We start from the raw sequence: 22,409 nt of genomic DNA, 5'->3' as shown, positions 1-22,409 counted from the left end.
CCTTACAGAGTGGAGCTGAGGGTTTGTTTGTGGTCTGGCCCTTGATGAGAGGGAGGGTAGTTACAGACCTTGTGACCACCCTTCAGGTGCACATCTGAAGCAGATGTGGGCCCCTGGGCTAACCTTGGTGCCTTAACAGCTGTCCTGCCAGCTTAAACTTATTGTGTAAACAGCACATTGCAGTTGGCATGTTAGTACCGTAATTAATGTCTTTGCAAATTGGTACAATTGTTGTGGTTGTTTGGTTTTCTGTTATAAATGACCAGCATGAAATTTAATGGATCTGCATGAGCTACTTGAGGCTTTTCTGAGTGACCTCCAAAATGTGTTGGTAGAGAGCTGGAGTTGGAATGTGCTGCTTTAGGAAGAGTTGCATAAATGCAGCCATGCACTTAATTGGTTCTAGTTTGTTGATATTCTGATGTTCTAGGCTATGTTTTCTATAGGAAAATATTTGCTTTCTAAATAATGTTTTGTTTATGCATGTACACACATAAAGTCAGAAATGCCTGTGAAACCGTGTTGCCTTTTTCTAAGGCAAACTAGAGCTACTGTTTAATCTCTTGATAATATCCTTCCTGCAGCTGTTCCTGCTCTGCTCATCCCACTGATTGATTTAGATTTAGTTTCAAAGAATTAATGTGCCAAGGAAGTCAAGAGAATGCCCTTAAAATGACAAACACAAATTATGTTTTCCCCACTGTGCTTTAACTCAGTTCTTTTCCCCCTGTTGCTGGACTAGTGCTATTTGATGCAATACTTTTTAATTTGGCTTTTATTCTCCTGCCCTCTGACATGCATATAAACAGGTGTTAGGGTACAGTAAACTGTTAGATCATGACAGGTTCCTGGAGTTCAAGAAGCAGTTTTCTGTCCAATGCCAGTTACCACTATTTCCATTAAATTGAAACCTGAACTTGCCTTTTGTAATGGGCTGGGCTGACAGCTGCTTTTGAAGCAGTGCATCTTCTGCTGTCACTTGGCAGAAAGCTTTTGCTGTTATTGACTCTGAGATGCCAAACGATCTTGGAGAAAAGAGTATGGAAGAGAGGAATTCCATCACCCCAGTTCAGAGAAGTAGAGATGTGATAAATCTAGAATAAAGGTATCTACTGAAGTATGAAGGGGTTTTGTGATCAAAAGTGCTGTTTCTTGCAAATACAAGTTTCAACTCTGACATAATGCAGTCAGTCTGTGTTAGTCCATAGCCTGTATTGATTACACACTATTTCTCTGCATTGGCCTCTAGCTCAGGTATGGATTTCTTAGTGAAATTTTCTATCTTTAAAATCTTAGATTATAAAAAAAATATATATGCAAGAGCTTAGAAATTTTCTAGCATATCAGAGAACCTACCTATCTAATGTCTTTTAAGTTGTAGAGTATCAAATTATTAGGAAATTCACCAGTTATATCCAAGTGTGCACGTGGGAGAAAGGTGATGCCTTCCTGACCCTCTCTGGTGCTGGTGTTTTATGTCCTGAACCACAAGACCTGTTAGCTCCTGAAAATGACTTGCTGTAATGCATGTGCAAATATTTTATCCTCTAGAAACTGAGAACTTTCTTTTATCATGTTCTTTTGTTTCCTTTTATAACTTTCAGTGTTGGTTTAACTTCTGCAGGCCGGTGACGTATCAGGAGTATCGGGAGCGCACGCACGAGGCAGCTGCTCATGCCAGTGGGTGGAACAAGGTACCAGACCTGTCACTTGCACTTGGATGTGTCCTTGGATGTGTCTTGGGTCTCCTTGATGGCCATATTGTTTGTACTAGCTGCAGTTGTGCTTCCCAGAGGGCCAGAAATAGAAAGAACTTGGTTTTAGTGTGAAATAAATGGCACTCTCAGAGTGGTAGAAGTGCACATAGCAGGTAGTTTTACAGATAATTTAGCTAGAAGTTGTTGAATTGAAGTGTTAGGTCAACCTGACTTTAGTTTGGTAAAATGGAAAGTTAGGCATGTTGCTTGACTTATTTTTTTTAAACTCCCAAGAGAGGTTAATTCATGCAGGAGTTTTGGAATGAAATCTGAGATGGCTTTTTCATAACACTTCTCTGCTCCTTCTCTGCTCCAATGTCAGGTTTAAAATAAATGTAAAAAAGAGTGCTGAGCATGATGGAAATAAAAATTGATAGTATCTTCATGGTATTTAAATTGTTCAGAAAATGTAGGGATGGTGTTCCTACCTGGTTTCAAGAGTAGTTATCTCAAATGATGAGAATCTTCTTTTTTAAACAAAATGCAAATCTGTAAATGAATTATCTTAAATTACTTTTAATGTAGAATGAGTAGATTATTCTTCCCAGATTCATCTTTCATTAATCATTTGAATTCATCACCATAATCATTCCTTGATGGGTTCAGTGGGCATCAAAAAAGAATGAAAGAATGAAATAACTACTTGAAAATGTAGTCACAATTTGAGTGGTAAAATGTAGTCTTACATTTAAAATAGAACAAGAAATCTTCTCCCTCCTCTTTACATTTTTTTTCCCAGAAAAACTTTTTCCTGACTTAGGTTTCCCTGCTTACTTCAGAAAGTGTTCATCTAAGCAAGGGTGTGGGCCCTTGTACAGCAGTTTAATAAACATTGCATGACAAGTTACTGCCCATGGCTCCAGCAATTATCATTGCTTTATGTGTGTGCTCTTTCAATTTGTCATCTTGTGATTCACAGCATTTTGGTTTAAACAACCATGAAATCTGATTATCAAGAAGGTGGCTTAAGCTAGCACATTTCACTTTTCAGCTGGTGAAGGCTACAGCCAAGCATAAAACCAGGCATTGTGGCCCAGCTGGCAAGGGAGGAGGTGCCTGGGGCTTGTCAGGTCAGTGTGCTTGGGGTCCCCACCTCCTGAGGATGGATGAATCCTCCTGCCTGGATGAGAGGGCTGCATTTGGAGCTCAGGATTTCTGTGGATTTCAGTCCCCATCAGTTGTGGTGGAGAGCATCATCCAGAACATCTCTGTCATCAGCTCTGCTTGCCTGTAACGTTTGCTGCTGCAAAACACACAGTCCATGTGAAAATGGCATAAAAGCAATCCGGAGGGGAAGTTTTGTACCCCAGCACAGCATCTGTTTGGATTGTTTTTGTTTGTAGTTTGGAGCTCCAGGAATGCCCAGCAGTTCCTTCAATAATCTTTGTTTTGAGGAGATGCAGAACATTTGTGTTGGTTTCATTTCCTTTTAATTTCCTTTATCATCTTAATCAGAATTGTGTTTTGTAACAGAAGAAATCTGGATACCTTTCCCGCCATCTCAGCTCAGCCTAATTTTTACTCTGAAGAAGCTGTTAGGAAAACATGTTCATGTTGAATTCTGGAAAGGACAAGGGTCTTCATCTTCTATTTGAAATAAGGCTCTCATTAAAAAAAAAAAACAAATTCCAAACCACCCCATACAGGGCAAATTGAATTTCTATAATAAAATGAACATAATAAAAATTTTTAAATACTGCACTGCTGAGTTTTTATGCTTTTTGCTTAAAACTGATTAAATACATATATCCAGAATGTATAATCCCACTGTTGTCCATCATTTGAAAGGATAACACATACTGGTATTGACAGCCAGTTGAACTGGTGAGTAGGGTAGCAGTCATCTCAGTGCCCCATTCTTACTGATTAATGGGGGCAAAGAATAGTGCAACAAAAATATAAGAAATAATCATGTGAAGAATTGGATTGATTTTAAGTTGAAATAGTCAAAAGGTACAGAGAACCGCAATAATTTTGGACATAGCTTCCTTCAAAAAATACAGCTTCCTCTGAACTGTCTTTGTGTCTTTTTTGTGTACATTTAAATTTGTAATATTGTACAATGGGATTGCAATAGCGTAGTGGACACAAGAGTTTCATTTACACAATCTGCTATCTTCTGGTAGCAAAGTGGGTTTTATAATGATTCCCTAGAAGTTTTCTCCTGCCAGCTTCTTTTCTCTGTGTGTTTTTATTCAGTCAAAATATAAATAGCCCCTAGCATTCCTTCCCAGGCATCCTGGTGGAAGGAGTTGCAGTTGCTTTGAATTGCAGATTCTGTATTTTTACTTTGTTCTACTTAAATCTCACCACTGTTCACACAGCTGCTCTTCTGTACACAAAGGTGGCGTTCACTTCCATGGAAGTACTGTGAGGTGATTTGTTTTGTGATTTAGGGCCAGTCTCTTCTGCTCCTGCTGGTGTCAGAGCAGGAGTGTCAGAATTTCAGCAGGAAGGGAGAGCTGGGTGCTGTTTGTTGCTCTGTGTGGGACTGGATGTTGGAGTTTGAGTTTGGTCCCTCACTCTGAGCCCTGAAGAGGTTTGCTGAATTTGGGTGAATGGGTGGATTTGGCATCAAGCTGGCAAAGGAAGAAGGCAACAATCATATTCACTATGCCAGCATTTTAGCTCCATTCATTTCCCAAGCAGCCCTTCCTTGCTTTTGTTTCTTTTGCCTTCAGCCTCATTAAATGTCAAATATTTTGAGATCTCAGTGTTCATGCTGCTGTAGAGTTATGTGGGTGTGCCCAAAGCCTCTGAAATATCCCTAGCTTTGAACTTGAGTTGTTTTGATTCCTCTTGACACCTCATCTTGGCCTGTTCCTTATATCTGTGCACTATGATCTTGCACCTCTTCTGCCTCTGAGTTGAGTTTAATTGTAAGAACCTCAAAAACACCAATCTTTTAAAATTCAAACACTTTTAAACTTCGGGCACCATGACATCCCTGGTGAAGTGTTAACAGTTATCAGTGTTAACTGTTCAGCACAGATCAACACTGCTATAACCTTCTTGTAGTCAGTCAGCTGAGACTCCATGTTCTTCATGCAGGAAAAGCCAATTCTTTATTCACACAACTCATTTTATACAGTTTGTAGAGGCCTTCTGTGCAGCTTTAATTGGCTAACAGCTTTCTTGCCATTGGTCAGTAAGAGATGTTTTACTTCTCTATGAAATCTCTCTGTTCTTGAATTGTTTATGTATTTTCTTCACTGATTCTTATGGGACAGATTTAATGTTTATGCAGGTGCTGGTTGTTTTTCTCCTCAAGAATTGGTTGTTGTGTTAACAAACTACTCATACCAAGATACCAAGGGTACTTGCAAAGTACTTGTCTGCACTAAGAAGAAGTGACAGGCCAGCCTGATCTTATGAGGCCTGCTCTGCTAAATTATTTTATAATATATTCTAAATATAATAAATAAATAAATATATTCTAAATTCTTTTATTAATTTCTTTTATAATTTCTCTATCTGTCTGTGACATAACTTGTCTGCCACACTCTTGGGCTCCTTTGTTAATGAGCTGGAACATCAAATTTATCAGATTATGGGCATTTTTAGGCCCTATCTGGTTTTAGTAGTCAATCTCAGTGTGATGCCACCATGAATTTAGAACAAATCTCAATTCCAGCTTACTTTGCTTATTCATCTTCCTCCAGCTTTGCACACTAAGGTGTGATTTCTGGTAATAGCTGTGCAGGATATTTACAGAAAGGAGAACCAGGCTGATAGGGGAAGGGACTGGAGAGGGAAGGAGGCACTAGGAGTGAGTATGAGCAGTAGCAGAGCCTTCATCTCCCTTGTGCAGCTGGGAAACAGCATTCCAGTCTGCACAGTGAATAGATGTGCAGTGCAGTTGCCTCAATTAAAATGCAGTAAAGCAAATATTTTTCTTTTTTGTCATAATAAAGCTTTTTCAGATGCTAATGACTTCAGTTCATGCCAGCTTCCCGACCCTGGCGAGGTGCTGCATATGAACAAAGCCCAGAGGGCCACTTGCATACTCTGTGAGAATAAATTTAGAGTTTAAAAGTTCAACTGCATGTTGTTTAGGTGAACAAAAACATAATGGCAGAAGGAAGTGTTTAGAACTGTATAATGTGAAGGAGGTGGATTCACAGTCTTGCATCTTCCAGAGCAGTTTAGGTTAAGGCGGAGCATTCAGTTTAAAGGTTTCTAAAGAGGAATGGGAGTAGGAAAGGAGGGAGGAAGATCTCTCTGTGTTAAATTTGGTATTGGGGGAGAGTTTGACATGGAAAGGGCTTTGTGCTTGTCATTTTAAACATGTTTGTAATGCTGTGCTGCTGGGTGGAGGTGTTTGTTTCTGTCCTGCCTCAAAGCTAAGTGTGAACTTCTAAAGAGACTGTCTAGTGCAGTGTCCCTGTTCAAGAATGTGTATGAGTTTGCATGTGGATGCATATCCCTTTGAGCTGTTTATGATGTTTTGTCTTTCCACCTCTGGGGTAGCAAGTTCTGGACCTGTTCTGCTTCTCTACCTGAACCCTGTGCTGGGAAAAAAGTGGGGCTTAAGAAAACACTGCAGTGGTGTTCTGTGAAATTCTCTTAGACTGATTCTAAATGTGAAATTCTCTCAGTTTAGCTCAATTAGACTGTGGGTTTTTGCTTAGCAGATTAAGTGCTTCCTTTTTAGTGCATTTTATTGTGTGTTTGCCCTGTGTCTTCTCACAAGTATGAGAAGTGAGAAGTGTATATATAAAGTGTACAGTCCCTGGTACATTTGGACTTGAAGACTCAGACCTTTTCTGTGGACACATGAATTCTGTTCTAGCTGGAATGTAGTATTGATAATGCTTTCTGTATTTATTTATTCACACTCTTTTTTTTTTTTCCTTTTTTTTGAAGGTCTTGGTGCCCCTGGTTCTGTTACAACAGTTTCTGATGGAGCTGACCAGACGGGGCCAGGAGCCACTGAGTGCCCTTGTGAACTTTGGGGTGACATATCTAGAAGATTTTTCTGCAGATTATATCATTGAACAAGGAGGATGGGTAAGAAGACCTCATTTCTAAGTGTGATCCTAGTAGGAGTGAAAGCTAAGAGGGGTTGCTAGAAGTAAGCAGATGCAAGGAGGAATGACTCAGAAAAAGAAATTTAAGAAATGATCAGGAGGTCAGGATCAGAAAGGGATCTTGGGCAGTCATCTCTTTCTCTTCTCTGCCCCAAGGCAGAACTGATTTTCAGCCATTCATTTCTGATGTTGATATTAAAGACCTGAGTGATTGGACTCCACAGTTTCCCCAGGCAGTCTGTTCCAGTTCTTGCACGGTTTGTTGGATTGCTGTTGAAATTGAGGAGGTGCTCAGGTGTCAGATAACAATTAATTTTCATACAGTGTGTGTTAAGGTGCTAATTTGTTGCAGTATGGTGAGCTTTGTGCTGCCCTGTTAACATACATGGAGCACTGCATTTGGAAGCAGACATCTGTAACAAGAGGTTATATTCCCAAAAGGCTCCTCTTTTTAATGGTGTCTTCATCCTCTGGTGACTGCTGGAAAAGGTATTTGGGTTTTTTCCTCCTCTTAAATTTCAGAGAGTTTCTTAGCAGATAGGTAATTGGCAAGCACTGCATACAGAAATGTCAATAGGTACTAATTAACTTTTATAATAAGTGATAAGATAGCTAATGCATATTAGAGTTTATAGCTGTACAAGAACATGTACAGAATAAGCAATCAGGATTTCTTTGTGCTGCATCTTTCCTTGTAGAAATCTTTAATTCATGGTGAGCAGTGTTCCTGAGTCATGGCATGCTGAGCAAGTTGCATTTAGAAATGTTTCAGAAAGGCAGCTCACAGCTGATGAGCTGGGTCTTGAAGGCTGAGCCTAAGATTACTGGGTTTGGGAAGAATGCCAGATTTGAGTGGAATTAATCTGGGATTTGTGAAATGGCTCCAGCAAGCTGATTTATTCTAAAAAGAAAAGCTGTTCAGGAAAACCCAGTGATAAAAAAGTACTAGTAGGAAAAATCTCTTTCAGAAGCTTCTTGTATTTCAAGAGTTTACCTGAGGGGTTTTTTGGAAGAGTAGCTTGTTCCAGAATTTCTGCACATCTGCAGCTTCTTTACCTGCTCCCTTCCTGGCAGTTGTGGAGAGCAGTTCTCAAGGCCCTTGGGAGGGATTGTTTGTCTTTAATGGGCAGAAGCACTGACAGCACACAGCCAAATGACCTTGGTTGATGCACTCATATCTCAAAAGTATTTTCATCCCCGGGCAGGCCCCTTACTTGCAGCTTTTACACAGATCAATGTTAGTACTTCTGTGCTTTTCTGCCTTGTTTTTTGACCTCCAGAAGGGCTGTGATGTGTTCTCCAGCCCCTTTTTGTGGCCTGCTGTAAACACACTTCACAGAGCTCAAAGCTTCTGAAAACAAGCAGCTTTCCAGCACAGCTGTGCTTGGTGTCTGGCTGGCTGTGCAGGGATGGACAGAGCAGGGTGGGGGTGTCCAGTGAGCTCCCAGCCTGTCTGTGCACATCCAGCCAGGCAGAAAATCAGACTGACACAGGCAGGGCAGCAAACAGGGCAGAGCTATTTTTGAAACAGCACAAGAGGCGAGGAAAGAGACTAGGTGATGAAAATCCTTTCCAGATGAATTAATGTAGCTGCACTAATCTTTGAGAGTTGCTCTGGGCATGGGCACCCACTGGGCATGGGGCTTTTTGTGGAGGAAGGGGAATATATGGTTATATTTTATTTTTTCCTCCCTGTAAGGAAAAGGTTCATTTTCACCCTGTGGTGTGTTTCTGGGTTTGTTGCCAGTATGGGATGGCAGTGCTGGGAGCAGGGCATGGGGCCAGGATGGGAGGGGTTGTGTTCTGAGAAGGGCCAGGAAGGGCCTGGCAGGCTGGTAGCCACAGGGAAGTGTCGGAGTGTTTGCGTTTTTTGAGATAAGCATCTGCCACAGGGGCTCTGTGTGCTGGATCAAGTTGACAGTAATTTGCTTGAGCCATAAGGGCAGTGTGTAAACCTGGGAGTCTCCAGTGACTCATGGTGCTGTGACAGTAAGAGGTTCCGTTTTTGTGTTATTTTGGAGCTGTATGAAGTTAGGTCTTTCCTGCAGCAGCTGAGAGCTTGCTTAAAAGTGAGAAGCAAGAATAGCCTGTCTGGTTTTCTGTGGCTCTGGAGCAGAGGAGAGCTTCACAGGACTCAGCTCTTCAGGGGCAGACCTGAAAAGCTCTGTAGTGTCTCAGGTGCTGTCTCATCCCTTGGCACCATTTGGGATTTTCCTCAGTGTTTGGATTGAAGTCAGCCTTTGCCAGGAGGGGAGTAGCCAGTCCAAGGTGAGGGGTGAGCTGAGCCCTTCCTGTGCCTCACTGCAGATCTGTGCAGTCAGAGTCCCACAGAGCTGTGCCATCCATTTGCTGCATCATCCTCTGCAGCCACAGTGCAGCTGGAAGAGCTCCCAGGGCTCTGCATGTGTGCAAGGCTTGGGGCTCTCCTGTGAGCTCAGGAGGCTTCTGGGTGCAGGAAAGCATCTGACGGTACACAGCTAACCAGAAGCAAAATTTCCAGCTCAAGGGAATAAAGGTTTACAAATTGGGTAGCTATGCAGCAGGTTTCAAGAAATTGGCATGGCTTATGGGAAACAAGAAATTTGATATCCTGGAGGATGAGAAGTTGCTTTTTTATTTTCCATGCCAGTCCCACAGAGATATGGTGCTTAGATGGTGTATTGAAACAATGAGTGTTCCCCTCCCATTCTCCCTTCAGGCACTAAAATTGTAATTCAGCTAACTTTGATGACAGTGTGGGACTGGAATGTACTGGTGGGTTGGTGAGGGAATGGCTGGCATAGTTTTATGTTCCCTCTTTCACTAATTGCTCTGATGGGTTTGGCTGCGACTCTTGCATTTACCTGTTTGACTCTTAAGTTTTAGCAAGATCCCTCATTTGGAGCAAAAAGCATGCTGGGCATTCCAGGTTCTTTAAACAGACATATGTGGGACACACGTTTCTTCCTCCTGACTAGTGGGTCCACTGGTCCTACTCAGACCTTCCTTTATCCTGAGCCATTGCAAAACAATACCCAGCAGGATTTACAAGTAGCTTTGTTCTTTCCTTTGCCAAAAGCAGTCAGGGTTCTACAGACACCGACAGGCAGTGTGTGCAGGCTCTCCCCTCCCCTTTTGTCTTCTCCCCTCCCCTTTCCTCCTCTCCCCTCCCTTCTCTCCTCCTACCTCCGCTGCCTCTTTGCTCTCCCTGACTCCTCCTGGGCTGAATGCTGCTGCATCAGAAGCAATTCTTGGTCTCCTGGAAAAGTGCACAGTAAGACCAGTCTGTTGGTAAGGATTTTTTTCCCCTCTTCCTTTCCCACCCCTTCCCAAATAATTTATTTCTTCTCAAGTTCTGCAGATCCTGTTTTCCGTGATTAGATTTCATCTTTTTAGAAATGTCTGGGAATGTCTGTAAGGAGGAAAGAGTGTAAGTTTTCTTGGAAACCAGCTGCCTTTTTTTTTCCCTCTGGTTCCCATTCCTGTTACCAGCCCCTCTGCCTTCCCCTTGTTTGAACCTGTTTATCAGAGTGCAGTTAATAAAACCTTTCTTCTCAGCCTGGGAGTTACATTGTGACCCGTGGCAGAAATTGTCTCTACCTTCCCAGGGATTTTGTCTCATGGAGTTCAGACCTGGATTTGCATTTAACTACTTAAGTGCCCATGCTGAAGGGGTAGAAGTAAATTTGCTTACAATTTCCATAGTGTTTACAGTTTCCTGTCAGCCTCAGAGGAGCTGTTCTCTCTGTGTCTCCAGTGTTTTGTCTTGGGCTTTGCAGCTGGTTTGGTTGTTTTCTTTGCTGCTGGTGATTGAATAATGCACATATTACAGGGTGTTGACAATCAGGAGGAGAAAGAGAGTAAAGAGGCAATTGTTATCCCAGGGAAGTGAGGTAGTCAGTTTGTGCTTCCCAAGATGAAAATCTGCAGCAGTCCAGGTGTCTGCCCTGGGAATGACAATGCAGAAATAGAGAGACATGCTCTGCTGGAGGAGGAGAAGTAAGTTTAATGTGGCAGAGAGGCAAGAAAAGGCAGTCTAGTTAGAGGAGTCCTAGGAAGGAGTTTTCCTTTCAAAATAATTCTGCTTTTTCCTTGTGTCATGGAATACTGCAGCAAATTGTCCCCTTTTATTATATGTAACTTCTTTGGTACAGTAATAGATATTTTAAATTTTTAGGCACTGTGGCTGAAGAAGGACATTAAATAGTAAAGGAGCAACTGGATCTCCTTTCTCTTTTCCCTTCCAACAACTTCAAATCTGAAGAAGTGGTCTATAAATAACTGAATTTACCTAATTTTAAACCCATAAGACTGAAACCTAAAGGGTGTTGCTTTGATGCTGGCTTCCTGCAGGTTGTAGAGGTTATGTTGGAAGGCAGGGATGGAAGAGGATCATTTCTGCATTCCTTGAAGGGAAGGAGAGCAGTGGCTGCAATATCAAAGTGCTTTGATGTGGTTCATTTGACTTTCTTTTCCTTTTTTTCCCTTAATAAAAAGTGCAATCCTATTTGTAAGAACTCTGCTCTCTTTTTCTTGGCTCCACCTAGCTTGACAGTTTCAGAGGGATGAGCAGAGGCACAGTAAGCGCCTGAGGGCTTTTTGGGACTTCTTTATATTTTAAAATGTTGTGTATCTGAGTGTTGTCAGAAGCTGCTTTGTAATCAATTTCTCTGAAGCATTAGCTGGGTGATACTGTCAGATCTGACTTCCACGAGGGTCTGAAAGGTTTGGTATAACTGGGTGGGCATGGAAACAGGAGCACCTGGAGCCTGGGCACACGCAGGTGGGAGTGAAGCCATTCCTGGGCACAGGCACCCCTGCCCCAGCACACAGCTGCTCCTCTGCCACAGCCACAGATAATGCAGCGAGCACATTCCCAGCTTGTTGTTGTGGGAAGTTTGCTTATTTCCCCGTGGGAGATGTCTCAGGATCCCTGGACATAGGCCAGTTCTTGCCTCTTGTTTTTCAGACTGGATTTTAGCACAAATGCATTTGATGGGTTCCCAGTGCTCGTTGCTGTGACACTGTTGGTGTGGGGCAGGTGGCCACAGAGGCACAGAGGGTCCTGAGTTGGAAGGGACCCCCAAGGATCCCTGAGTCCAGGCCCTGAGCCACACTGTGCATGAGAACACTGTCCAAGCACCTCTGGAATTTCATTTCTCTCTGGGATAGGTTATGTTACAAGACAGTCAGCGCCCTCACCTAAGAAACTTCCTAGCTGAGTTGAGTGCTTGAAATTTTTATCATAGCCAAGATTGCTCTCCTGGGACACTGTGTTCTGCAAGCATTTCCTCTTGAACCTCAGGATACTCTTTTTCTCAGGGATTTTATGTGGCTCTGTCTAGTTTCATGTTGAGGGGCTGAAGCTCAGGGAACATGGAGGTTTTTCCTCTGGTGGCTCTCTCTGACCTGTACAGAATTTTTGCCTGTGTTGGACAAAATCAGGATCTGGGGGTACAGGTGGCTTGCTGGGCTGTGTATTTTTCAGGTGAGGTTTTTTGTGTCTTCAGAAATGAGTTTTGTGTGAGTTGCCTATCCATATCCATCCTTGTTTCTACTTTAGGAACTGAACCAGAGAGACCAGTTGAGCTTTTAAGAACACTTAAAACCAAACCCTAGAAGCTTCAACAGCGGTTAGACACAGTGTTTTGCATTTTCCTGGTCTTTGGAGTTTACAGGGCAGGGCATTCAGAGTCTGCTCTAAGATACAGCAAATGCTCTATTGGACACCTCAATGGGGATTTCTTCTGTTCTAATCTCATCTCATCTCTATTATAGATGCAATGTGTGTTACTACTCCTACTATTTTTTGTAGAGAAAAGAGTTGCTTTTATCTTTGAGACATTCAGAATTTTGATTTGAGTATCTCTTGGCACCAGCAGCAGCTTTGCATAAATTATGCTGAAATGATTGTCTTGTCAAATAAGGATTTTTTTTTTTCCTTATGTGTAGTTAAAGGTTTTCCTGTTTAGGTAATGAGCCTGTTTGTTTTTATACACTTAATAACAGACATACTGGAAAACTGTGAAAGATAATATAGACAACGTAAGAGTCAGTTTCTATGTTTTGGGGGACGTTTTGTTATGTTTGCTGTCTTTAAATCGTAATTGAAAGTGAACAGGTGTTTTTAAGTAACAGTTCTGTACTATATTACTGTAGGAGCTTTCAGACTTTTTTTTTTGTTATTTTGTTGCCATGTTGCTGCTGTCCAGTGTGGCTCACCCTACTGGCTGTAGCCTCTCCTGAGGGCAGGTGTGCCACATTTGTTAACAGTGCTTCCTGTCACTTGTAGAAATGGAACTTGTGGATTGTGGAGCATTCCTGGGTCAAACCCCATAGGCTGAGCACAGTGATTGATTTCTGTAGCTGATCTTTTCTCCAGGACTGCCTCATGGGATGTGGCCTTTCTTGCTGTGTTCTAGCCAAGCAGGGAAATGTGCAATTCTCTGTCTCCTGAGTTGTGCCAACTCTTCCCTCAAGTGGCAGTGGTTGGGATCAGGAGTGGCAGGAACTGCAGTGAGGGACTCCAGCTTCTCTACCACACCTGATGTGGTTCTCTAAACCACTCCCAGGTTTGCAAGTTTCCAACCACATATATGAGAAAGAGCAACCCTGATGTTTCTGGTTTGAAGCAGTAAACTGTCTACAAACAGTAGACAGTCTGTCTGTAAACAAAGCAGATAAAGAAATGCTTACATACATTCCTTACTTACTATTAAATCTAAAGTGTAGGGCTTACATAAGGCCTCCTCAGGTTATTAAATCCTTCCACATGTTCCATCCTGTCCTGAAATAATCTGCCTCTTGGAGATTTGCTTCTGGGTCACATCTGTAGATGAATCAAGAGAATTGTCCTAAATGTCATTCAGTTTTTATCACAGCCGCTTTAAAAAGAAAAAAACCCCACCAAAGTGCAAACCTCAACTGAACCAGCACAAAATCCCAGCTTTATCCGCTTGACTTTACGTATTAAATCTTAATTCAGCTCAAGAAATATTAATCATGGATCCTAAATAATGCCTATTACTGTCTGGATTTTCAATTAAAGCTTCATAAGCTTTTAACGAAAAAGTGCTGGAGTTGCCAGTGTGTCAGCTCTGCCCCAGCCTTCCCAGCCAGGGAGATGTGTCTGTCCAAGGCTGGGGAGTTGTGGCCCTGAGGCACTGACACGGAAGGTGAATTGTCTGTAAAGACAGAAAGGAATCAGCCAGGCTGCATAAGGCTCTGATTTATAGGGAGCCAGCAGCTGATAACTCTTTTGAGGTCGGCACAGTTTGCGTGAGAAAAGGAACAATGAAACTCTTGAGTCCCTTTGGCCCTCCTGCTGAAGGCAGGCTGTGGTGTAGTGTTGCTACACTTACTAACAGGGTATTTGAAATTAGGAGGATGGCCCATGTTCCTTGTGTAACCATCCCTTCATTTCCTTACCCTCTCCAAAGCAGTTTATCCTGCATGTTACCCTCTGGATGTGCCCAGATCTTGCCTGTATTTTGTGAGAAGCAGATCTCCAGTGAGAGTATGTATTTAGAAGTATCAGCATGGTTGTAATTTCAGGGCAGTCTCTGTTCCCACTGCCCCATGACTACAGGTGGCTCCATTCTCCCCTCTGTGGGCTGCTGAGTCATGGCTCAAAGCCTCTTGGCTTTTACAAGTGCACAGTGTGTGACTTCAGGGGAATTCAGGCCATGTGTAGCCCTTGTTGGTGGTTTTTTTTTCTACAATCACCAGAGCTCACAAATCCTCAGCACATAGTGTGGTTTTGGAATATTTTTGTATGTGCCTCATGCTGAGTGAGTCGGTGCATGTGTGCACTTCCACTGGAATGTTAAGAGCAGAGCTGCTATCAGTGGTGTGTGTCCCTGTTCTTTCTTCCAGTGTCACACCACAGACATGGTCTAGTGTGTTGTGATGTGGTGTGGACAGGAGATAAATTCATCCTGATTTGTGGGAGTGAGGAGCTGAACAGAGAGGAGGATAGTACAGAGGTTCAGGAGACTGCAGGTTTTACCCCTAATTATTTTGTTGTTTAATTGCAGTTTTTTTGAGTCTGTATCACTTGTGGAAATAAAAAATTTACTTTGATTGTAGGTGTCTCTTAGTGGCCTATATTCCAGTGAAAGTATTTCCTGCTTAACAACATGCAGGGCAAAAACTGCTGGCCAAAGGAGTGAGTGTACAATCTTTCAGTGTCTCATGCTGTGCCAGTGAGGGGAGGCACAGGAGGCTGGGAGGGAGCATGGCCAGGGCAGCTGGCCTGAGCTGGCCAAAGGAATATTCCAGACCATGGAACATGGAGCCCAGTACATGAACTGGGCTGATTGCAAGGAATCAGTATTTTACACTTGCAGTTTCTCCAGCTGAAACCCCTTGTCAAATTTTTAGGATGCCTACAGATTTTTCCTAGCTAAATAAAAGCAAGCAGACCCTGTCACCATCTCTGGGTGTCTGTGCTTGGTTGCTTGTTTCAACTTCAGTTGTGTAGCTAAAGTTACAATGGCAGTTTTTGAAAGTGAACTCGTTGAAGAATAGCTAAAATTGTAGTAAAATACTAGAATTATTGTAGATACCAGCTTGTTGGTACAAAGTAGAAATTCAGGCCTCACATAGCACTGGAAACAGGATAAAATTAATATAAGAGGAATGCTCTTAGATGAAAACAGACAAGCAATAGAGAGCACTTGCACAGAAAGGAGTGGGGAGTGAGCGGTATTCAGCTGGGATCGTGTACTTGTGTTTGCTTTCTTTTTCTTTGTTCCATTGCAGTTTGGTTTCAGACAGCAGTGTCTTGTCAGGTTAATAATGACCACGTGGTGCATTTTGGTGATGTCATGGTGATAAAGTCAGGGAAAGGAGGAGCTCCCAGCAAAGCTCATGTAAGGGGTTCCATTCTCTGCACACGCCAGCTGGAGCAGCTGGGTTCTGTAATCCCTACTGAAATGTAGGTCAGGCAGCTGCTGCTCCTGCAGAGGCCCTCTCATCTTCCTTCCAGCTCTCCAAGTTTCCAGGTGTCCTGTTCTGCTCTGTCCCATCCAGAGGGAACGCTGAAGGAATCACTCACGTGTTGTGTCCTCCTTTTTGTTCGTAGGGAACAGTCTTCACTTTGGAATCCGAAGAGGAGGAGTATCCCGGGCTGATTGCAGAGGACAGCAATGACATCTACATCCTGACCAGTGACAACTCAGGGCAGGTGAGCCCCCCGGAGTCCCCCACGGTGACCACGTCGTGGCAGTCGGAGGGCCTGCCCGTGTCCCTGTCAGCCAGTCAGAGCTGGCACACGGAGAGCCTGCCAGTGTCCCTGGGACCCGAGTCCTGGCAGCAGGTGGCCATGGATCCTGAAGAGGTCAAAAGCCTGGACAGCAACGGAGGGGCTGAAGAGAGGAGTGAGAACAACTCTTCCAACTCTGACATTGTTCACGTGGAGAAGGAAGAGATACCGGAGGGGATTGAGGAAGCAGTGGTGCCAGCTGGTGCTGCAGAGACCATACAGGCGGCCTTTCCAGAAACCTCTGCTTCTTTACAGGAAATAAAACCTCCTGAAATCGCTGCTGCTGAAAAAGCGCATCCCTCTGCACTTCTGCGTACAAAACAGGAGGAAAAGGGAAAAGCAGCTGAAGAGCTTGTTGAACCTGAAATCCCCGTGTTAAGTAAACCTGTCCCAAAGTTAGCCCCATCAGAAGAAAAGGCTGCACCAGAACCTGAGAAAATAGTGCTTCCAGGGGAAAAAAAAGCGGGGAAAGAGGGCCATTTGGAAGAAATAGAAGAGAAGTCCTCGGCTGCAGAGGAGAAGCCCATCCTGCTGCCAGAAGGGAAATCGATACTGCTGTACGGCGGGGCTGCCGCGGTCGCGATATTGGCCGTGGCAGTGGGAGTAGCGCTGGCGCTTAGGAAAAAGTAACGGAGCTCTCTGAGGAGGAGGGAGGAGAGAAGAGAGCACATCCAATTTTTGTAGTTGTGTTACCTAAAGGTTGAGCTGCCTGCTGTTTAATTGGACATTTGAGTAACTCAGTGGTGATGAGGTGAGGTTGTTCAATAAGCCTCCAGCTACGGACAATCATGTTTTTAGTAGAATCAGGGCGGGGACTGGTTTTTCGTGATTAAAGTACGGGGGTATTTTTAAAAAAAAAAAAAAAATCTGCAAATTTAAGAACTTAAAGTGCAGGTGCTGAAGAAAGGGGTGCTCATACTCTAGGAACTGGAACAAAAAATCCCCAGGGGAAGGGGACAGCCAGCTGCTGCCAGCCCCTGGAGATTTTGGCTTCTCAGATTGACCGCTATTGCAGCTGTGCTGTTTTGTCACTTCCCGTTGTGCCCCCGAGCCCCTCCTAACAAACATTAGCAACCTGAGTCCTGTAGCGAGAGGCTGGTGTCCCTTTTGTCTCAGCTTCCTCTCAGGTACAGCACTGCTCCTCATAACCTTCCAGGTTCCTCCTAAGCCCCAGTGGGACAGTGCTTATTCTTACCTCTTGGCTCACACTGGTTTTGGCCCCTAACGTTTACTGGAGCCCCATCCTGTGAAGATGCTGCCTCTCTATAGCTGTATTATCTCTGAGCATCCTGGTGTGGCTGGGGCAGAGGTGCTGCCCAGGAGGGTGGGAGGGACACTGCTATTTGCTGGTTTGAGAATCCATTTGCTCTGCTCCTGCCCAGCCCACTTTACTGCAAACCCTTCAGTTACCAGAGGTACGAAATTGATGCTGGACGCAGTGCCCTTGGGATCACTGCTCTGATATCTGGGGTATATTCAGCAAAAATACAGCAAACCCGTGTGGAAGCAAGGCCAGTGCCTCAAGTGCAATTCAGATATTAAATGCTCTGCTGTCCTGTGTCACGCTGCAGTCTGCATTGTCCTTCCCAAGTTAAGCACAGAGTGTATTTAGTCCTAACTTGGTCTTGCCTGTGACAGAATCCCAGATATATAAAGCAATGGATTCTAATAACTGAGCAAAAGAGCATTAAACATCTCTATCTGCTTGTTCCTGACCTGGCCCGGAGTGCTGTTCAGTGCAACTTCTGCGACTGTGAATCTGTAATTACCTCAACTTACAGGTTCACCAATCATGAGCAATTAAGTTTGACAAAAAAAGGAAATCCCCCTTCCTGCAGTCACAACACTTGAGGTGTGTGTGGAGAGAAGCCTTTCAGGTATTGCCCTGCTCCTTAGTGGGATCCAGCTGCAAGTGTTCCTCTTTCAGCACATTGTGTGTCTGTCCTTGTCCAGCTGCAGCTCCGTGGGCAACACCTTGGGCTTCCCAGGCAGAACTGATGGATCTGAGGGTTGGTGCTGGCACTGTGGCTTAGACCAGATGGAGGAAGGTGAAAGGGAACTTGTGATAATGTAGAAAACAAAACATGAGCTTATGGGGAAGTCTTTGCAAAGCACAAAGACAAGGTACCTTTATTTCTAAATAACCATATCCTGATGAGCCTGTTTCTTATTGGATCTCAGAATGAAGAGATCTTAGCATATTCTCTATCTTAGGATATTCTTGCTGCATTTTCCTATCCCAGGATGCTGGAAAGTTAGTCAGAATGTATCAGATTCTGAGGAATTATTTTTGTGTAAGCTTTTGTGAAATGGATTTTCTAGAAAACTTATTGGGTTTTGAACTGTGTGTGTGTGAAGTTGACTATTAAGAGGAAGGGTTGTGTGTATACTGCAGCTGTGGACTGAACTTGGAGCTCTGGAGTTCTGGACTGTACTGTTGATCATTGATTGCTCTTCTTCCATGTATAAAACATAGCAAGTTGGCCTTAATCAGAAAAAAGAACCCCAAATCTTTTATCACATTTCAAAATGGAATTGACTTCTTTTTGCCATTTTCTGGTGCCCTGCTGGTACTTACTGCTGTGCTGTGTCCCAGAAGGGGTCATTGGGACCTCCTCATCCCACAGGGGCTCTGGTGTCTGCCTCCCCACAGGGCAGTTCCCCTCCTGGCCCCTTGCAGGAGCTTCCCTGTGTGGAGGAGAGGTCTCTTCATCTCCATCTGTCACAGACACGCAGGAACAGCTTTGCTTCATTTCACATGTTGTGTTTATCAGGGATTGGCACAGTCTCTGAGGTGGCAAGGGTGGATTATTGCTTGGTGAGGTTGGGGCAGGGCTGCCCCTCTCTGTGCTTTGCTGAAGGCTTTGGGTTCCTCTCTGGGCACAAACTGTTCTTAACCCACATCCCCTCCTTCCTGAAGGCAATGAAGCTGCTTTTGGTACAGCCCCAGCTCTAGGCACCCAGCAGGTTACTCTGAGGCAGAGATGGAGTCTGAAGACACTCTGGATAATTTGTGTACCAATGCAGGAGGGTGGAGCTGGTGTAATTCATCTTCTCTGTGGATGGGGTTGTTTCAGTAGTGTGGAGATGGGTAGAGGATGAACAAGAATAAATCCGGGCTAGCAAGGGAAGAAGTTAAAAACTTTCTGCCACAAGGAGCCCAGTGGGGCATGAAATAAAAAGCATCCACGCACAGCAGTGAGAAGGTGGCAGCAGTGGTAAGGAAAAGAAATGACTGTGTCAGGCATTTCCCTGGTCAGGCAGAAGTCTTGAGTACCTGTGTGTTGCTGCATTTCATGGAGCATCAGTTGCACTGTGTTTTGGTTACTTGGTCCTTTGTTTATAATGTTCTTTTCCTTCTGGGGTCTTTTAGATTTGGCAAATCAGTGAGAATTTGAACTGACCACATGTTCAAAAAATTTATTGTATGAGTCTCTTTCCTCTGGGAGCTAAAAAGGTCAGCTGTGGGGTAGAATTCTGCAGAGTTTGGAGTCCTGTGGTCAGAGCTGGGCCAGGCCTTGTGGAAGGCACCAAAGGGGGGTAAGCTCAGATGGCAGTGTTCCTACAGACCTGAGTGAGAGGCTGCTCTGTTAAGAGGTGAGAATTAAAAAATGGAAGTTTTCTTCCCCCATCTTCAAGTATATCACAGTAACCTTAAACTGCAGGCTCCAGTTACCCTGGAAGGTGTGATGCAGCCTCTCCTCAGTGGATCTCTCCTAGCTGGCAGAGGGGAGGCAGGAGCTATGCACTTGCAAAAGGGCATATAGAATTACTTCCACTTGTGTTGCTCATCCCCTTCTCAGAAGTGCCTCAATATCTGTCCTCTAGTGGCCTGTACTTTAACAAAATATCTACCTTAGACCCATTCTGTCTTCACTTTATCCTTAGCATACCCTAAAGCTGAGATGCTAAAACAGCAGAGGGCTGGATCTGTGAAAAGAGTGGGAAATACTTAAGGAACTGCAGTGGGCAGCATGCTCAATAAGGAGCTGTCAAGGGAAAGGCTTTCAAGGTAAGGTGCAACTTAATTCAGCTGTGCTTAATTCTAAGCTCTGCTTAGCTGGGCATTGTGGAAGCTGGGCAAGGACTTTCTTCAGCTGGCACTGCAGGAACAAGAGGCTGAGAGCAAAGACACAATTCCTGTGTTGCCCAAAAGCCCAAAGTGCAGATGAGGGCCCTGTCCCAGCCAGCTGCAGCTCCTGTGTGCTGGGTGGAGCCTGGTGGGCTCCTGAGGCCCTTGAGCTGTGGGGCAGGTCAGCACTGCAGGAATCCATCCTTGCTGTTTGTGAGGGCTTCATTTTTCACTCTGGCTGTGCTCAGGCAGCTGCAGCTCAAGTGCCAGGTGGAAGCTGCAGTGCTGAGTGCTCTTACAGAGGACAAGTTTTGCTGCCAGAATCCCATTTCCTTCCTTTCTCCTGATCACAGCTAGGCTAAAACGCTGGACTGGATTTTTAAACTAATCAATGCTTTCTAGTGGTCACAAATGAAAAGTTAAATTAGTACTAAACAAGCAAGCTGCTGAAGTTTGGTCTTCTTTCATCGTAATGATTGTAGAAGATAAAATAGTCTGAGGTTATAAGCCTTCCCTATATTCAATGTCAGTTACAGGGTTATGGCAGTACTGGCAAAGCCCTAATAAAGTAGATATTGCTGTTCTGGGAAAAACTAGAAATGCTTCTGGCTCAGAGCAAGCTCCTGTTACAGAGTTTCAGAGTGTAATTACTAAAACCTTTTGTTGCGAAATGGGGGACTGGGTGGAGAGGTGCACGTGGCTGGCCCAGGTGTGATGCCTACAGGCAGCAGAAAGCCCAGAGTTTAGTAGAATGTCATATTGTGAGCTCTGTGTCTGCTCTTGTTGGAGCACCAGGGGAGAAAGTGTTTCCCAGTGAAAAGTTCCTGGTTAGTACCTTTATTGATGATCTAGATGAAGGCATTGAGTTTAACATCAGCAGATTTGCAGAGGACACCAAGTTGGGTGCAAGTGTGTGTCTGCTGGAGGGTAGGAAAGCTCTGGGGGGGCCCTGCACAGGCTGGATCCATAAGCTGAGTTCAGTGATAGGAGGTTCAACAAAACCAAGTGCCAGGTCCTGCACTTTGGGCACAACCCCTGCAGTGCTACAGGCTGGGGACAGAGTGGTTGGACAGTGGCCAGGCAGGAAGGGACCTGGGTTGTGACTGACAGCAGCTGAACATGAGCCAGCAGAGTGCCCAAGAAGGCCAGTGATGGCTCCTGGCCTGGCTCAGGAATGGTGTGGGCAGCAGGAGCAGGGCAGTGATTCTGCCCCTGCCCTCAGCACTGGTGAGGGCACAGCTCCAGTGCTGTGCCCAGCCCTGGCCCCTCAGCTCAGGAGCGATGCTGAGGGGCTGGAGTGAGTCCAGAGAAGGGCAGCGAGGCTGCTGAGGGGTCTGGAACACAAATCCTGCAAGGAGCAGCTGAGGGAGCTGGGAGTGCTCAGCCTGGAGAGGAGAAGGCTCAGGGCAGACCTGGTCACTCCACAGGTACCTGAAAGGAGGGAGGAGCCAGGAGGGGTCAGGCTCTTCTCCAAGGCAACAGCAGCAGGACAGGATGACACAGCCTTAGGCAGTGCCAGGGGAGGTTTAGTTTGGACATTAGGACAATGTCACAAAAAGGGTGATTGAACATTGGAATGGGCTGCAGGGAGCTGGTGGAGTCACCATCCCTGGAGGTGTTTCAGTAAAGACTGGATGTGGCACTCAGTGCCGTGGTCTGGTTGGCAAGGTGGTGTCTGGTCATACACTGGAGTCGATCTCAAAGGCCTTTTCCAAACCTAGGTGATTCTGTGAAACATGGAGGGGTGTGAGGCACAATATCTGCTCTACCTAGTGAGGGCAAAAGCTGTGCCTTGGACTGCTTAATTTCAGCATCAGGAAGGTTGCAAGAACAGTATTACTTTGACTTAATGGATGTACCTGTGCTTAAGAGTGCAAGCTCTGTATTGCCATAACAAAACAAAAAAAAATGGAAGGGGGCTGTTTATAAAATTTAAGCTAGCACTACTTGACTCAGGTAGAGAAGCTCTCAGGCTCAGAGGAAGCAGGTCTAGGCAACAGAATTCAGTTTGTGTCTGGTACAGTGAAGGTACCTGACCAGGACTTGGCTTGGAAGGCGCAGTAGTGTTAAGGCCAGAGGAACCACAACACATCACTCAGCTCCACCTCCTTAAGTTAAATAATTTTATCACTTTTTTTTTCTACTTAGAGCTGACCTTCTCTCAGTCTCTTGGGTAGGCTGACTTGCTTCCTCCAAGCTAGAGGTCAGTGGTGATGCTGTAGAAGTGGGGGAACTCCTGTTGGCTTCCAGTGGAAGCTGCTTTTGATCTCCCTGCTGTATCTGCAGGGCAGGCAAGGGACACTGTC

General features: G+C 44.6%; 1 protein-coding gene across 2 annotated transcripts in view; it reads left to right on the top strand.

The window, feature by feature from the left end:
* The window catches only part of BCL2L13 (BCL2 like 13), a 34,635-nt gene extending 15,839 nt beyond the window's left edge, over nucleotides 1–18,796 (top strand). The window contains exons 5-7 of one of the 2 annotated variants that reach the window (XM_054281909.1): nucleotides 1,625–1,694; nucleotides 6,624–6,767; nucleotides 15,852–18,796. In XM_054281909.1, coding sequence (XP_054137884.1) covers nucleotides 1,625–1,694; nucleotides 6,624–6,767; nucleotides 15,852–16,661 — 1,024 coding nt within the window. In that variant the 3' untranslated portion in view covers nucleotides 16,662–18,796. Of the gene's footprint in view, nucleotides 1–1,604; nucleotides 1,695–6,623; nucleotides 6,768–15,851 lie in introns of those variants that run through there. The other variant, XR_008483294.1, reaches the window with a different exon arrangement.
* The last annotated feature ends 3,613 nt before the right edge of the window (nucleotides 18,797–22,409 follow it).

The sequence above is a fragment of the Melozone crissalis genome, unplaced genomic scaffold (genome assembly GCF_028551555.1).
Source record: "Melozone crissalis strain CALT ecotype California unplaced genomic scaffold, PUWL_Pcris_2 ptg000033l_1, whole genome shotgun sequence".
Taxonomy (NCBI): domain Eukaryota; kingdom Metazoa; phylum Chordata; class Aves; order Passeriformes; family Passerellidae; genus Melozone; species Melozone crissalis.
This window is presented reverse-complemented; position numbering and strand designations above follow the sequence as displayed.